This window comes from Balaenoptera borealis (assembly GCF_965194805.1).
Source record: "Balaenoptera borealis genome assembly, chromosome: 19".
Lineage (NCBI taxonomy): Eukaryota > Metazoa > Chordata > Mammalia > Artiodactyla > Balaenopteridae > Balaenoptera > Balaenoptera borealis.
Genome location: NC_138878.1, coordinates 63,866,285 through 63,884,607, shown reverse-complemented (window position 1 = coordinate 63,884,607; position 18,323 = coordinate 63,866,285). Strand labels below are relative to the sequence as shown.

At 39.3% G+C, this 18,323-nt stretch overlaps 1 protein-coding gene across 7 annotated transcripts; it reads right to left on the bottom strand.

Moving 5' to 3' along the window:
- Positions 1-817: 817 nt before the first annotated feature.
- Positions 818-16,511, bottom strand: ZNF614 (zinc finger protein 614). 7 transcript variants are annotated; one of them, XM_082368014.1, is made up of 6 exons: positions 16,259-16,511; positions 8,373-8,594; positions 6,909-6,975; positions 4,823-4,949; positions 4,453-4,548; positions 818-4,113 (listed from the first exon to the last, which is right to left on the bottom strand). In XM_082368014.1, exons 4-6 carry the CDS (start codon positions 4,854-4,856, stop codon positions 2,591-2,593), a joined length of 1,653 nt encoding a protein of 550 aa, XP_082224140.1. In that variant the 5' UTR covers positions 4,857-4,949; positions 6,909-6,975; positions 8,373-8,594; positions 16,259-16,511; the 3' UTR covers positions 818-2,590. The 7 variants fall into 7 exon arrangements, with proteins under 7 accessions (XP_082224140.1, XP_082224141.1, XP_082224137.1 ...); XM_082368015.1 differs by lacking the exon at positions 6,909-6,975 and having other exon boundaries at positions 8,363-8,594; XM_082368011.1 differs by lacking the exon at positions 6,909-6,975.
- Between the last annotated feature and the right edge of the window lie 1,812 nt (positions 16,512-18,323).

Below are 18,323 nucleotides of genomic sequence, written 5' to 3'. Positions count from 1 at the left end.
TGAAAAACAGTATACAGATTCCTCAAAAAATTAAAAATAGAAGTACCATATGATTCAGCAAGTCCACTCCTGGGTATATATATCCAGAAAAAAATGAAAACTCTAATTTGAAAAGATACATGCATCCCCAATGTTCACAGCAGCACTATTTACAAGAGCCATGACATGGAAACAGCCTAAATGTCTATTGACAGATGAATGGATAGAGAAAACGTGGTATTTATGCAATGGAATATTATCTAACCATAAAAAGAAGGAAATCTTGCCATTTGCGACATTGAGGGCATTTTGCTAAGTGAAATACGTCAGGCCGAGAAAGACGAATATTGTATGATCTCTCTTATTTGTAGAATCCAAAACCCCCCAAACTTGTAGATAATAAAGAACAGATTGTGGTTGCCAGAGGCTGGAAGGGGGTGGGAGGGTGGAAATGGTGAAGGTGGTCAAAAGGTACAAATTTCCAGTTATAAGTAAGTCCAAAAATGATGATGATAATGATAATAACAACCACAATAACAGGGTTGTTAGCCATGAGGGAAATGCAGGTTAAGCTCAAGATCAGATATGACCACAAACCTAATAGAATGAGTAATGTAAGATAGGACAATACCAAGTGCTGGTGAGGATGAAGAGCAATTGAATCTCTCATCTATTGCTAGTAGAGTGGCTAAAATAAAATATACTGAAAATACCAAATGCTGGAGAGGATGTGGAACAAGTGGATTTCATACACTGCTGGTGAGAATGTCGAATGGTATAGCCACTCTGGAAGAGAGTTTGGTAGTTTCTTTTAAAGCTAAACACAACTTACCATATGTCCTAATAAGCACACACCTGAATATTTATTATAGAGGAATGAAAATTTATGTTCACACAAAACCCTGGATGCCGATTTACAGCATCTTTCCCTATAACAGTTGAAACCAGGAAACAATACAAACTTCTTTGAAGAGTGAATGGACAAACTAATACATCCTGTATGTATACTACTCACTAATAAAAATAAAACAATACAACTCAAATAAGTCTTAAGAGCAATTTGCTGAGGGACAAAAAAAACAAAAAGCTTATATGTCCCTCATTAATAAGAAATTGTAAATTTGTATAAATAAATACAACTTATTTATATAAAATCCAGTTATAAAAATTATTTTGATAACATTCATAAATGACAAAATTATATTGATGGAAAACAGACAAGTGGTTGCCAGAGGTAGGTTTGGATAGAGGATGTGAGCATAAAAAGTAGCATGAGGGTGTCTGTGTTGATTAAACAGTTGTACGTCCTGGGGATGACGGTTACAATGAAATCTATATATGTAATAAAACACCTTAGAATTACCAAAAAAATGATTAAAAAATTCATGTAAAATCTAGTGAAATCTAAACTCCAAAGATTAGGAGTTAACAGTATACTACCAATGTCATTTTCCTGGGTTCGATAATAAAATATGGTTACATAAAATGTTTTTACTGGAAGAAGGTGCAGAAAGGATACTAGGGAATCTGGACTACTTTTGCATTTTCTTATAAGTTAAAATGATTTCAAATTATAAATTTTATAAAAACTTTGAAGGTGGTTTTGTAAAATATTTGGTCATATTTATAAACTTAGTTAAGCAAGTGCAACTACATGTTCATATTCAGTTTCCTTTTAAAGTTCAGTATGTTAAATTTACAATTATGTTTATAGCCGAAGAAAAGTAAGAGCTAATCACATATGAGGGTAAGCATAGAACACTCTTGCATCGTATATAACAATAAAAATCAGTGATGAGAAAAGCAGACTTCTTTTTAAAACTATGGAATTACTGACAAGGCAACCAGAAAGGAGATTCAGGTGCATTATCTGATATATGATGAGGTTAGAGTTGTAACAAAAAGCACTCAAACATTTATCACTTGCACAGGACTTCATTCCTTTTTAAGTCCTCTGATATTTAACTAAAGATGCTCTACCTTTAGCATGTTCATAAAGGTTTTAATTTCTATATGATTTCCTGACAAATGATGAGGCAGAATGTATCACTGAAATCCTGCCATATACACTATTCTCTTAAAAGTTTTTCTCCAGTGTGAACTCTGACACTCATTGAGGTCTTCTTTCTGGGGGAAAGACATTCCCGTGGTCATCACATTTCCTTTTTTTAAAAAAAATCATATTTCTATGAACAATGAGCTCACTGATGATCAATGAAGGTCCCTGATAATAAAGTCTGTCTTCCGACTGAAGACTTTCCTAGTCTCTGTATTCACAGAATTTGTCGGAGAATACAGAGTATATACTTTTCAGACATATAATGAAGTCAGAAAGTTTTGCCCAAGGCATCTCCACAATGAGTGTATCAGTTTTTCCAACATGTTTTCATTGACAGAAAATGTGAGGTAAGGATCACCAAAGGCACTACCACATTCAATATATTCACCAGGTTTATCTCCTGCGCAAATCCTTTCATCTCCTCAGGGCACACATCTGATACCAGGCAGTACCATGATTACGTTCTGCTCTGCTAGAAACACTGGTGTTTAAACAAAGTCTTAGCTGCCACAGAAGGCATTTCCCCAGTCACTGCATTAACAGGGCTCTTGTTCAATCGTAAGTAATGAGCTGTGCCTCTCTGTTAAAGGAATTTCCAACTTGACTGAATCTACTCATTTCTCTTATGTGCATTTTCTTATGTTTAACAAGGTTTGACAAGTGGGAGAAGGCTTTCTCACAATCACTGCATCCATATGGTCTTTCTCCTGTGTGAGTTCTTTGATGTACATTGAGTACTGACTTCGTGGTGAAGGCTTTTCCACATTCATTGCACTCATAGGGTTTCTCTCCTGTGTGAATTCTCTGATGGGTAATGAGACCATACTTGTGGGAATAGGATTTTCCACACTCAGTACATACAAAGGGCGTCTTTCCTGTATGACACCTCTCATGTTGTATGAGGCATATCTTCTGGCTGAAGGCTTTTCCACACTCACTGCATTCATAGGGTTTCTCTCCTGTGTGAGTTCGCTGATGTATAACAAGAGTGCGCTTTGTGGTGAAGCCTTTTCCGCATTCGTTACATAGGTAAGATTTCTCTCCCGTGTGAGTTCGCTGATGTATAATGAGAGTGCGTTTCACAGTGAAGCCTTTCCCACATTCACCGCATATGTAAGATTTCTCCCCTGTATGAGATCGCTGATGTACGATGAGATTACTCTTCACGGTGAAGCCTTTCCCACATTCACTGCACAAATATGGTTTCTCTCCAGTATGAGTTCGCTGGTGTACAACAAGATAGCGCTTCATAGTGAAGCCTTTCGCACACTCGCTGCATACATAGGGTTTCTCCCCTGTGTGAGTGCGCTGATGCACAATGAGATTGCTCTTCACGGTGAAGCCTTTCCCACATTCACTGCACACATAAGGTTTCTCTCCACTGTGAGTTCGCTGATGTGCAATCAGATAGCGCCTCACTGTGAAGCCTTTTCCACACTCACTGCATATATAGGATTTCTCTCCTGTTTGGGTTTGCTGATGTACAGTGGGACTGCTCTTCACAGTAGAGACTTTTCTGCATTCACTGGTTAAATGGGGTTTGTCTTGTGTTTGAGTTTTCTGATGTTTAGTGAACGTGACATTTCTGGAGAAGGATTTCTCACACAGATCACACTGATGGAGTTTGTCTCCTATATGAATGCTCTCATGAGAAATAAGCTGAGATTTCCTGATGCATGTTTTCTCACTTTCAATGCAGGCCTGGGATTTCTCTATTTTGTGAGTCCTCTGATGCTTAAGGACTTGGAACTTAGCAATTATGTGTTTTATACTTTCAGGAAATTCAATTACAGAATACAACTGTTCACGATCACCATGCAGAAAGAATTTCTTATCTCCATTAAACTCCACAGGGTTCTTTATTTCATATCTTCTCTTCTGGTTAACTAAACTTAAGCTTGATTTCCAAGCTTTTCTACATAAGTCAAACGTATGATTTTGTATTAGGGCTAAACGTGTTTTGCTCAGATGAATACTCTTTCTAAATGCATTCTGTTCACTGCATTGTTGCAGGCTCTTTGGAAGTCTTTGGTCTTGAGAGTGCTCTGGCAGATGACTGTCAACTTTCCCAATTCCTAGGAAAAAAAGGAAATGATAAATTATTTCACAAGAGTGGTATGGAATGAAAGTGCTTAAAAGATGATATAGTGGAGGGACTGGATCTTTATTGTCTACCATATGATCCCAGGACAAAATTATAAAGATGTAAGAGGAAATAAATATCAGATCCAAGAAGAGACAAGGAATATATTTAAAGCTAAATACCCACAAAGAAAGAGTGCTCATCTGGGGAGATGACTATGTGGAGCAGCTGTTGTGGGGGTCTCAGTCACCCTCACAGCTGGGACTCCTTCTCTTAATGACTAGAATATGACCTCCCTGACCACTCCCCTTGCTGGTTCTCTCTCACTCACCTGGACGGGTTCTATTCTGGATTTCATTTTCTGTTATGCATGGTTCTTTTCCATGTTCCAACTTGGAGAGTGTATCTGATTTGGTAGCTTGATACCCTGTTCGTGAGAAATGATAGAAGACTTAGATACAGGGACTGGGGTACAGTATGTCAAGATGGGAAAATACTGCATTTTAGAGACAAAATTTCTTGTATGCAAAGTAAAAGTTCTCCTTCAGCATACAGGAGATTATACCCTTTTGTTTGGGGCCAGAGAGGGGACTGAAAATCTAACTCTTTGGAAGACCACAGTGACTGCAAAGCTTTCATCAGGTGATGGAGAAAAGGCCAGTGACTGGGCACCTCTAAGTGACACAGGGAGTTGTCCTTACCCAGTGACACCAAATTGTTAAAGTTCTCCAACATCACATCCCGATATAGGTCTTTCTGAGCAGGATCCAGGAGCTGCCACTCCTCCCAGTTGAACTCCACAGCCACATCCTCCAGTGTCAGCAATTCCTGTAATAACAGAGTCCAGTTTAATATGATGGGAATTCTTTTTATCAATATGGAAGAAGCATGAGAGAAGTTGTTCTAATTTTCACTGTATAGCCTGCATCTATATACTTTTCTCAAATACATTTCAGTAGAAGCAAAATCCTATCTTTCTATCTATATATTTTAGCACCTATTTCCATTTGCATACTAAAAATATGCAAATGACATCAGGACAAATAAAGTATTCCTACATTACCATGAAACTTCACAGCCAATAAGAGAATCAACCATGAACAGTTTCTACATCCAGAATTTACAACAGTGTTTTTAATAAATGTAAAAAACCCCAGAAACTATACAAGATACATCCACAGCAAAAAAAAAAAAAAAAAAAAAAAAGACCATTAAAATTGATTAGGAAGATTTGAAAAGAAAAACAAAGAGAAAATATAGTAATGGAGAAGCAGTATCCAAAGATCTAAAGGTGAAAATTTCAAGACTGATTAAACACTCTGAACTTCAGACTCAGGAATCCCAACAAATTCCAAGCATGAAGTCTATATATAGGCACATCAGACTAAAACTATAATACACAAAATATGAAGAGAAACTATAAAAGCATCCAGAGACAAAAGACAGATTACCTACAACAGAAACAATAGAACTCAGAAAAAAAATGGAATATTATCTTCAAAGTTCTGATTTTTGTGCCAGAAAGGTCAGACATGAAGGCCACTCTGTACTGAAACACATGACTCTCATCATGGAGTCCTGGACAGCATTATCTTCTCCCAGCCACATTGTGTGACAGTCCTCAGGAGTACTGCCAACCAAGGAAGCTCACCTGAACTTCAGTGTCCCGAGTTTTTATTGAAGCTTCATTATATATGCATGATTTATTGAATCACTGACCACATGGCTGAACACAGGTCCTTCCCCCTTCCTGGAGGCTAGACTGGTTACATATGGCTGAAAGCCACAAGCCTCTAATCACATGGTTGGTCTTTTTGGCATGGACAGCCCTCATCTTGAGTTATCTCATGAGCACAAATCATCTAGGGCCCACATGAGTCACCTCATAGCATAAACTATAAAGTGTGGTCCCAGTGGTCCAAGATGAAAAACAAAGACACTCTTATCACATGGGTAATTCCAAGGGTTTAGAGGTTACCTCCCAGGAATCAGAGACAAAAGTCAGCCAAATTCCTTATTACATACTAGGTATTTATGCCCCTGTGAGGTACCCTTCCCTTGAGCATGGGCTGAATTGTTTCTAAAAAAAAAAAAAAAAGAATAGAGCAAAAGTGATGAGATACCCCTTTTAAATTAGGCTACATATGATTTCCAGCTTGCTAACAGAATCTGTCCTTTGATGACTTTGATGAAACAACATGGCATGTTAGGGGGGCCCACGTGACAAGGAACTCAGTGGTCTTACATGAGCAGACAGGTAGAAACTGAGGATCTCATTTGAGTTCTGGAAATGAATTCTGCCAACAACCATGTAAGTGAGCTTAGAAGTGCATCCTTCCTCACTTGAGCCTTCAGATCAGACCCCATCCTAGGGCTTACACCTTGATTGCAGCCACACGATAGACGCTGAAACAAAGTACTCAGCAATTATATGATACAAAAATAAACATTTGGTCTTTGTCCCTGGTTCCTGGTACCCTACCTCCTAAAACACTTAGAATCTCCACACCGATAAGTGTTTTTTGTATGCTAATAACATGACAGGTAGGGGGAGGGCACCCAGACAGCTTCGGGATGGGGGCTGGTTGCTAGAGGAACAAACCATGTGATGAAACTTCCAGAGAGGGGAGAGGGGCTGGAGACTGAGTTCAATCACCAATGGCCAATGATTTAATCAATCATGCCTAAGTAATGAAACCTTCAAAAAAACCCCCAAAACCACAGGTTTGGCAAGTTTCCAAGTTGGTGAACACAGTGAGGTACTGGAAGGGTGACACACCCCCATACCTTGCTCTATGCGTCTCTTCCATTTGACTGTTCCTGAGTCGTATCATGTAAATGTAAGTAAATAAATCTGTAAATTAAGAAAAGTGCTTTCCTGAGTTCTGTGAGTTTTTGAGCAAATTATCAAACCTGAGGAAGGGATTGTGGAAACTGTAGCCACTCTGAAGCAGTACAGATACAATTTCACAAAAAGCCATTAACAAGAATGTTTTATGTCACATGGTTTGTAATAACAAGAATATCTAAATATTCATCAATATGTGAATTATTGAATTATCACACATATATCATTTGGTGTTCATTGCATCACGTTAAAAAGAAGAAAGCTGGCCTGTAGACACCAAAATGTAAAGAATTCCAGTACACTGAAAACAGGCTGGAGGATGTCATAAAAATGACAATGGCGGCTCACCCTGCAGAGGTGGTTCATATATGAATGTAATTCATGGTCAAGGAGTATTGATCTGTTATCTGTGAAGCTTGAATTATTTCACACTGAATCTATTTCTTAAACTAAGAGTGAATCTCCACCACTGTTCCCCAAAACATAGGTTTGATTATGTTACTTCATCATTTCAAAGGTCAAATATTTGATTTCTATCAAACTCCAATGGTTTTTTATTCCAGTTTTATTGAGAAATAATTGACATATATCACTGTATAAGTTTTAGATGTATAGCATGATGGTATGATTTACATATATTGCAAAATGACTACCACAATAGGTTCAACTAACATCCATCTTCTCTCATGTAGATACAACAAAAAGAAAAGAAAAAAAGGAAAAAGATTTTCTCCCTGTGATGAGAACTCTTAGGATTTACTCTTAACAACTTTCCTATATATCATATAGCGGTGTTAGCTATAGTCATATGTTGTACATTACATTCCTAGTACTTACTTACCTTGTAACTGGCTATTTTGAGTATGATTATAAACTCATGGAATTTTATATAGCTATATAGGTAATGTTCTTCAGTCAGTTGCACTCATCTTTCTTTTAGATGCTCAACTGGTACCAGGCCAGTGGTACTCTGGCTAGTGGGGAGCCCCTAAGAGTTATCGATGTTGTTAGGAGTATCATTCCATTCACCTAAGTGACATAAACCACTGAATCCCTCAAGGAGCTGGTCTGCTTTTTCCTCATAGTCAACACATACCACAGAGCTTTTCGTGTTTCTCTGGTTGTGACGTCTGCCAGAGATAATGCAAAGTGACAGCTGATGTAACCCACAGGGTCCACCACAGTCACACATTATCTTCCAATATTAGTCACTTGATGTGACCCCTATGAATGATATATTCCTGATCCCACTTTGTCCTGATTTTGAATTCAGAGTCTAAGTTAATTTCTCCCCAGAACCCCATTATCCCCAATTTATACTTCTTTTAGTTGAACTGATTTTTTTTCAGGTCACCACAAATCCATTAGACAACAAAAGAAAGATCTAACAAACCAAAAATCACCTGGACCTTGATCATCTTCTTCTACGCTCAGGAAATAGTGAGTAACATGGATTCTGTCTTTTGTTTCTTCTGCATCTGCCATGTAATTCTTAGAGACAGAAATCTTGGTGTCCAGTTAAAGATGTCCTCAGAAATGATGATATCCAACTCCAAGAATCTCCTCTTTCTCCCCTCATTCCTTCACTTGATCACTCTTTCTCCTGGGGAGCCAGGACCTGTGGGCTGAAGAGCAAATTGACTTTGAGTGTACATTCCCTCTGGGCCCAGATGCTGTCACTTATCCTTAAATAAGGGACCCCACTATTTCCAACTGTTCCTTTATTTGGTTCCCCAGAGGCTTTCATACTCTGGGGCAATAAAACAAGGTTCTGAATGTATGAAATGTATGCCATTCTTTTGTGAAGAGGAAATGGCATGACTATTAAAGGGAAGGAGGGAAAGCAGAATCAGCAGAACATGATGCCTCGGGTGAAAGCTCAAGCAGATCAAGTTTACAGAAGAGGTCACATGGAAGTTTCCAAGGAGCTGGACATTGTGCCTTTAAAAAGTATGTGTGCCCAGGTACCACTTCAAAAGTATATGCTCAGTAGGTACACACATCGCAGTTTTTTTTTTTTAAGTATTTTTTTTTATAAAGTTTTTTTTATGTGGACCATTTTCTTTAAAGTCTTTATTGAATTTTTTACAATATTGTTTCTTCTTTTTTTGCTAAATAAATTTATTTATTTATTTATTTTTGGCTGCGTTGGGTCTTTGTTGCTGCGCACGGGCTTTCTCTAGTTGCGGTGAGCGGGGGCTACTCTTTGTTGCAGTGTGTGGGCTTCTCATTGCGGTGGCTTCTCTTGTTGCGGAGCATGGGCTCTGGGTGTGCGGGCTCAGTAGTTGTGGCTCGCGGGCTCTAGAGCACAGGCTCACTGGTTGTGGCACACAGGCTTAGTTGCTCCGTGACATGTAGGATCTTCCTGGACCAGGGATCGAACCCGTGTCCTCTGCATTGGCAGGCAGATTCTTAACCACTGCACCACCAGGGAAGTCCCTGCTTCTGTTTTTATGTTTTGGTTTTTTGGTCACGAGGTATGTGGGATCCTAGCTCCCCAACCAGGGATCAAACCCGCACCCCCCTCATTGGACGGCAAAGTCCCAACCACTGGGCCACCAGGGAAGTCCCCACACCTCACTTTGAAGACCACCGTACTAAGCAAATCATTAAGATTGTCTTATTTCTCTTTGTATACTAAAGGATTAATCTTGCCCAACAGAGGTTTGGCTTTGCCCTCAGTTCCTGAGAGGGAACCTATAAGCCCTTGGAATGCCCCACCTGATAAGAACGGCTTTGCTTACCTGGGAGGCTTGGGCCATACAAGATAGTCTACACTAATGATGTAATTTATGGTGAGGGGCCTTGGACCACATGGTATCAGCTTGACTTCTAGAGGGGCTGGAGACTAAGTTCAGCCAATCATGTCTATGTTCACTGGGCCCCAGTAAAAACGCTGGACACTAAGAGTTAGGCGAGCTCTCCCTGGTTGGCAATAATGATAAAACAAAAACAAAAACAAAACCAGCAAGGATACAGCAGACTTGAACAATATAATCAATCAACTTAAGTGACATTTATTTAACACTACAATCAACAGCAACAAAATATATATTTTTTCAAACTACATGGAACATTCTCCAGGAAAGACCATATACTAGGGTATAAAACTGTCAATAAATTCAAAGCAAAGGTAGGTTACAAGGTATATGACATGGGGAATATAGTCAATATTTTGTAATAACTGTAAATGGAGTGTAACCTTTAAAAATTGTATAAAATGTTGTGTGTGTATATATATATGGCTTAGATGAAATGGACAAATGCCTAGAAAGAAACAAAACTGCAATAAGATATTTTCAAAACTTTGAATACCTATGTAACAAGTAAATAAATGGAATTAGTAATTAAAAATCATCACACACAGGGGCTTCCCTGGTGGCACAGTGGTTGAGAATCTGCCTGCCAATGCAGGGGACATGGGTTCGAGCCCTGGTCTGGGAAGATCCCACATGCCGCGGAGCAACTAGGCCTGTGAGCCACAACTACTGAGCCTGCACGTCTGGAGCCTGTGCTCCACAACAAGAAAGGCCGCGATAGTGAGAGGCCCGCGCACTGCGATGAAGAGTGGCCCCCACTTGCTGCAACTAGAGAAAGCCCTCGCACAGAAACGAAGACCCAACACAGCCACAAATAAATAAATAAATAAATAAATAAATAAATAAATAAAGGAGTTCCTTTAAAAAAAAAAAAATCATCACACACAAAAAAAGCCTACTCTCAACTGGCTTCACTGTATAAAGCCAGGATTGCTAAGATACCAAAGCAAGACAAAGACATCACAGAAAAAAAAAAAAACTATAGACCAATCTCCTTCATGAATATAGGTGAAAAATTGTTAACAATGTATTAGCAAAACACATGCAGCATAATACAAAAAGGATTATAGACAACAACTAAGGGGGATTTATCCCAGGAATGCCAGGTTGGTTTATCATGGGAAAATAAAGTAATGTACTACTCCAAATTAATACAATAAAGGACAAAACCCACAGGTTCTTCTCAAAGGATACAGAAAAGGTATGTGACCACATTTAATACCCACTCATGATTAAAACTTTCAAAAAACTAGAAACAGAAAGGAAGTTACTCAAACTAATAAAGGGCAGCTATGAAAAACCAAAACCAACATCATACTTAATGGTAAAATTCTGAATGTTTTTCTCCTAGAATTGAGAACAATGCAAGGATAGCTGCCTTAACCCGTTTTAACCATTACTATACTAAAGGTTCCAGCCAGTTCAATAGGTAATAAACAAATAAATACATTTTTAAAACGTAAAGGTATCTGTATTGGAAATACAGAGTGCAACTGTTCTTATTCATAGACAATATGATTTTGTATATAGAAAATCCTAAGAAATACATGCAAAAAAATGTATTAGAACTAGTAAATAAGTTTAGCAAGGTTACAGGATACAGTAACAATATATTAAAGTAAATTGCATATCTCTATACTAGCAATGATCCAGCCAATAAGGAAATTAAGGAAGCAATTCCACACACAATAGCATCAAAAAGAAAAAAAATACTTAAGAATAAATTAAAACTAATGCAAGACTTGTATATTGAAAACTGTAAAACACTTCTGAGACAAATTTAAAGAGATATAAATAAATAGAGAGACACTCCAAGCCTGTAGATTGGAAGATTCAGTATGGTGGTGGCAATTCTCCCCAGATTCAATGCAATCACTATCAAAGGTACACCAGGAATTTTATAAATATGGAGAAGCTGATACTAAAATTTGCATTAAAAGATAAAGAATCTAGATTAGCTAGACCAATTGTAAAATAGAATTATAAAGTTGGTGAGTGCTTATACTAATCTATTTCAAAATTTATTTTAGGGCTTCCCTGGTGGCGCAGTGGTTGAGAATCTGCCTGCCAATGCAGGGGACACGGGTTCGTGCCCTGGTCTGGGAAGATCCCACATGCCGCGGAGCAAATGGGCCCATGAGCCGCAATTACTGAGCCTGCGCGTCTGGAGCCTGTGCTCTGCAACAAGAGAGGCCGCAATAGTGAGAGGCCCGCGCACCGCGATGAAGAGTGGCCCCCGCTTGCCACAACTAGAGAAAGCCCTCGCACAGAAACGAAGACCCAACACAGCCATAAATAAATAAAAATAAATTGAAAAAAAATTATTTTAAACCCATAGTAATAAAATAGGTACTTATTGACATAATGATAGATACATAAGTCAGTGCAACAGAATTGAGAATTGAGAAATAAATGCAAGTATGGTCAGCTGATTTTCAACAAAGGTGCAAGACAAAGCAATGAGGGAAAAGATGGTCTTTCCAACAAATATACTGGAACAACTGAATATCCATTTCCAATTAAATTAAAATGGATAATAAATTTAAATGTAATAACTAAAAATATAAACTACCTCAAGAAATTGAGAAGACAAGCCACAGGCTGGGAGAAAATATTTGCAAAAGACACATCTGATAAAGGACTGTTATCCAAAATATACAAAGAACTCTTAAAAACTCAACAATAAGAAAACACAACCCAGTTGAAAAATGGGCAAAAGACCTGAACTGACACCTTACCAAAGAAGATATACAGATAGCAAATAAGCAAATGAAAACATGTGTAATTGGAAATTACATCATATGTAATTAGGAAATAACAAATTAAAAACACAATGAGATACCATCACCCACCTATTAGAATAACCAAAATTCAAAACAATGACTACACCAAATGCTGAAGAGGATATGAAGCAACAGGAACTCTAATTTATTGCTGATGGTACAGCTACTCTGGAAGACAATTTGGCAGTTTCTTACAAAACTAGATATACTCTTGGGACTTCCCTGGTGGCACAGCGGTTAAGAATCCACCTGCCAATGCAGGGGACATGGGTTCGAGCCCTGGTCCAGGAAGACCCCACATGCCGCGGAGCAACTAAGCCCGTGTGCCACAACTACTGAGCCCGTGTGCCACAACTACTGAAGCCCAAGCACCTAGACCCCGTGCTCTGCAACAAGAGAAGCCACCACAATGAAAAGCCCGCGCACCACAGTGAAGAGTGGCCCCCACTCGCCGCAACTATAGAAAGCCCGCGAGTAGCAATGAAGACCCAACACAGCCATTAATTAATTAATTAATTAATTAAAAAAAAAAAAAAAAGAAAGACGATACAAAATGTGGAGCCACCCAACAGCCATCCATCTGCTTCTCCTAGATATAAATAAAGTACAACCACTTTGGGGAACAGTTTAGCAGTTTCTTTAAAAGTTAAACATACACCTACCACATGATTTAGCCATTCAACTACTGGTGATTTATGCAGGAGAAAGAAGACACATGTAACTATAGACTTGAACATGAGTGTTCACAGAAGCTTTATTTGTAAGCGCTAAAAACTGGAAACACAACTACCCACCAACAGGTGAATTAGAGACTTCCCTGGTGGTCCAGTGGTTGAGATTCTGCACTCCCATTGCAGGGGGCCTGGGTTTGATCCCTCGTTGGGGAACTAGATCCCACATGCCACAACTAAATACCCTGTATGCTGCAACGAAGATCCCACATACGGCAACAAAGATCCCGCGTGCCACAACTAAGACCAGGTGCAGCCAAATAAATAAATAAATAATTTTTTTAAAAAGGTGAATTAATAAACTCTATAGAATGAACTAATGTTCCTACAATGGAATACAAAGCAATAAAAAGAAACTATGGATACACACAAGGATGAATCTCAAAATATTAATGTTGAGTGAAACAAGTCAGAATAAAAATGAGTGTACACTGTATGATTCCATTCACATAAAACTTTTAAGAACTATAAACTAACCTATAGTAATGAAAAATAGATTTGTGGTTGCTTGGGGAGGTGTGGGGAATATAAGAGGGATGGATTAAAAAGGGACACAAAGAAACTTCTTAGGTGATGGGTATGTTCACTATCTTCATTGTGGTGATAGTTTCATGAGTATGTATGTCAAACTTACTAATCTGTACGATTTAAATATGCGCAGCTTATTGTCTGTCAATTTTGCCTCAATAAGTCACTTGGGGGAAAAAAAAGGAAAACTTACTGATACTTATAATATAGATAGACCTCAAATATATTATGTTAAATGAAAAAAAGACAGCCCCAGGAGACTACATACTTTATTATTCTGTTTCTATGAAATGTCCAGAAATTGCAAATCAATAGAGGCAGGAAGATGATCAGTGGTTTTGTGTGGCTCTGGGTAGGGGTGGAAACTGGGTGCACAGAGGATCAAGACAACTTTCTGGGGTGATGGAAATGTTTTAAAGTTGGATTGTGCTGACGGTTGTACAACCCTAGAAACTCAGTTAAAATTACTGAAATGTATGCTTATACTTGGTGAATTTTATACCAAATAAAACTACAACAAAAAAGACTTCCTTTTCGGGACCTCCCTGGTGGCGCAGTGGTTGGGGGTCCGCCTGCCAATGCAGGGGACACGGGTTCGAGCCCTGGTCTGGGAAGATACCACATGTCGAGGAGCAACTAAGCCCGTGAGCCACAACTACTGAGCCCGCATGCCACAACCACTGAAGCCCACGCGCCTAGAGCCCGTACTCTGCAACAGGAGAAGCCACCGCAATGAGAAGCTGGCGCACGGCAACGAAGAGTGGCCCCCACTCGCCACAACTAGAGAAAGCCCACGCTCAGCAACGAAGACCCAACACAGACAAAAATAAATAAATTTAAAAAAGACTTCCTTATCTACAGTACAAAAAAACAAAACAAAAAACCCCACCAACTGAAATTGCAAAAAAAAGGTCAAGGAAAAAGAGTTTACCAAGAAATAAAGGTAGCCAGAAATCTCTGGGACAAAACAAAAAAGGTACCATAAATTTTTAAGTGGAGTGGTAGAATCAGAAAGTAATCAGAAAGTCAAAATGGGTTACTGAAATTATAATTGAATACTTTAAAATATTGTATGTCAATACTACTTACATTAATGAATACATTTGATTCCAGACACCATGCCACTGGTTCACCAACCTGTGTTGATACTATTGAAACTATTTTTATTTTCTTAAACTTTATTTATTTATTTATTTTTGGCTGTATTGGGTTTTCGTTGCAGCGTGGACTTTCTAGTTGCAGCGAGAGGGGTGTGGTGCGAGGGCTTCTCATTGCAATGTGTTCTCTTGTTGCAGAGCACAGGATCTAGGCACCCGGGCTTCAGTAGTTGTGGCACGCGGGCTCAGTAGTTGCAGCTCTCTGGCTCTAGAGCACAGGCTCAGTAGTTGTGGCGCAGGGGGTTAGTTGCTCCGCGGCATGTGGGATCTTCCCGGACCAGGGCTTGAACCCATATTCCCTGCGTTGGCAGGCGGATTCTTAACCACTGCGCCGCCAGGGAAGTCCCTGAAACTATTTTTAAAAAGTATAAATATCTCAAATGCAAATATGTTGAGATCGGAGAAATTAAGTGATACAATCAACTGTCTTTATGTTTATACAGATTATCTCAAATGAAAAAAAAAACCTAGCATTAAAAAAAAAGTTCTAAAAAGAAAAAAAAAGTTCTCACTGCGGAACAGAATATAGGGTAAAGGAGATGCTTTTACTTGAGTAAGAACGACCCTAAACGGAAATATCCAAAAGAAGTATAGTAAACTTGGAGACAAGAAGAACGAAAACTACATTAAATTTCATTAAAAATAGTAAACTTAGCACTAGATCACTCCAAACCACATTGAATTTTGTGAGGACAGCGAGAAGAGTGGTGATGTGGGGAGACAAAGTTGTTAGTAAGGTCCGTGAGGACAGACTAGAAGGGGTGAACTGTGCTTGGATGAACTGGGGAAATGCAGCCTTCAAGTCTGTTTCTGGCGTTCAAGGTTTGACCCTGAACCTCCTCAAATACTGAGAGCCCCCACCAGGCGTCTCTATGACTGAGTCCTATTTTAAATGCCAGTCTAAACTCCAAACATGCCCAAGAAACCAACAGGGACATCTCCCTAACCCGGGCCTCTCTAACACTGAGTCCCAGGTTAAATCGCGAACCCGGACGAGACACCGCGTTCACCGATACAAACTTTCCACCACAGCTCTCAACCCCTGAGTCCCACAAGCAGAGTGATCCAAGTGGACTCCAGACTCTGACAGAGTCGGACTTTCGGTCGATGATTTCTTCAGACTCTTAATCACTGACTGCCAAAGGCCCCATCACTAACGTCCAGACGTCTCTGGGAATGATTCTAAATAAAATCCCAATTAAGGTCCTTCACACGCGCTCACGTTTCACAGACCCAACAGGCCGTGAATCCAAGCCCACAACCCGACTCACCTGAGCCCAAACCCCTCCAGACACCACTGGCAGCGACAAAAGGCTGAGTCCACCTGCTATTCGGATGCCCTCCTGAACCGGCTGGGACCAGGGTATCTGGCAAGAACCTTGGAGCGCTGCCGGATTTCCGAATTCCGACCGCGCGCTCTGCTCTATGACGTCACATGGCCCCGCCCACCTCGGCGTTTCCGACGGGCGGGGGCCGTAAAGGCTGTAGGAAGACATCGAGATCATTCCTGGCCCTCTAAATGCTTTTATCAATACCTGCCGGTTGCGAGGGATGGTCAACAATGCTGTGCTAACTGCGTTAGATTTCAGAGACCGATGCCTATCCAAGGCCAACATGGCGCGTTCAGCCGGCTAAGGAACAAAGAAAGATGGCGGCGCCCTTCGTGCACTTTAGAGCTGATTCGTTACTCTGGAGAGCCATGGGCGCGGCCATCTTAGAAGAAGGCAGGTGTCCCTATGGCAGAAAAGGGCTTAGACCCCCGGCTGCTTGGGAAGATTAAAAAAGGTAGAAGCCGAGACATCGCTGGAGAGGCGGGGGCCACGGAATTGACAAAAGCAGTGGTCACTTAATATCTTGGGTTTGTGGAGAGAGCGGTTGTGTGTGGAGTGGGTAAGGCCTTTGTAGTTCAGAAGGAATTAAGACAGCCTTTGTACAGGCGTAGCCAATAAGGCAGGGTTCGATAAAAATGCTAATACCTGCGTGGGATCGTTACATAGCAACCTCTAGTGGGTAAGGGGATGAAGTGAAGGTGCAAATGAGTGAACTACATGTTTCCTTCCAAAAATAAATGGTGACAGTGGGACATTTGAGAATATAAAATTATGAGATAATGCAATTATCATACTTGGCATAGTTCACAAATTTAAAAAAGAGCACACTTTAAAATGTTGTTTTTATGCAGCTGTGGGAGGTTTAATTGTAGAGGATTTAAGTTGAAGAGGATTTTTAGAAGGCAACCTGGATCCAGTTTAAATTTTTCATTCTCTTTGACCCAGCAATTATATTCCAACAATTTATTTGGTGAAAGTTTTCTTAATATTAACCACAGAGGCTTTTGTAATAAAAAAGAAAAACCTAAATGTACAATGATAGATGAATACTTTGGTAAATTATGGAACATCCATTCAACATAACAGTATATAACAATGAAAGATTGTCAGTATAAATAAGGAAAGGTAAATGTTCTTCAGAGGATAAAACGCATCTGCAGGATAGTACATATATTATGATCCTTTTATGGGGACAAATCATAAGTGTTTGTCTTTTTGAAAATTGCAATTAGTTAAATAAAATATTTAGCTTGGATTACTTTAGGGTTTTTGCTTATGGGTAGAGCATATCAGAAGTTTTCACATTCCCAATTTTTGCAATTCTCCATTGTTAATATATCTTTGTATAATAATTATGTATTACTTTAGTATTATAAAAATGTCGATTTTAGAAAAGTTTTAGAAGAATACTGAACGATGTAGATGTTCATAATATAGCAAACATAAAGAGACTAGTCTCATCTTTCTTTTGCAAAAATATACTTACATGCATTTGAAATTTGGAGAATATATTGTTAACAGTGTTTGACTCTTAGGTACAATATGGGTGATTTAAAACTTCTTTATTGTTTATATATGTTTTCTAATTTCTATACATTAAGAATTTATTGTTTTCATAATTTCTTAATAATATTACATTCCCTTCAGGGATTAAATTTTAGCCGCATTCACCTGAGATGTCAAGCTCTGAAAGTAGAGTTACACATGTGGTCCAGAGAACTCAGGGCAGCCTGGGCAGCCCATTCTGGGATCCTGACTGATCAGTTTCAGGAATGAGCTGCTCTGACCTCGCCATTGCAACATATGTAAGTTCACAGAAGGACAAGATACTAGCATCTGAGGACCTGGTTGCTGGGGCCCTCATGTCTAATTCTTTGCTGTAGAATATCTGCCCAGAATCCATCCTGTGACAGTGTGGGGTGGGGGTGGGAGCCCTAATCCAGGAATTAGGGCAGAGATGTTCAAATTTAAATATAGATCAAGTAAATAAATAAATAAATAAATA

Excerpts from the sequence above, each read along its gene's own strand:
- ZNF614 (XM_082368009.1), bottom strand. The coding sequence starts at position 16,492 with ATGATCTCGATGTCTTCCTACAGCCTTTACGGCCCCCGCCCGTCGGAA. Across the intron at positions 4,950-16,258 it reads CTGGAGGGGTTTGGGCTCAG|GAATTGCTGACACTGGAGGA; the intron begins GTGAGTCGGGTT and ends CTGTTATTACAG. Across the intron at positions 4,114-4,452 it reads CCAGAATAGAACCCGTCCAG|GAATTGGGAAAGTTGACAGT; the intron begins GTGAGTGAGAGA and ends TTTTTTTCCTAG.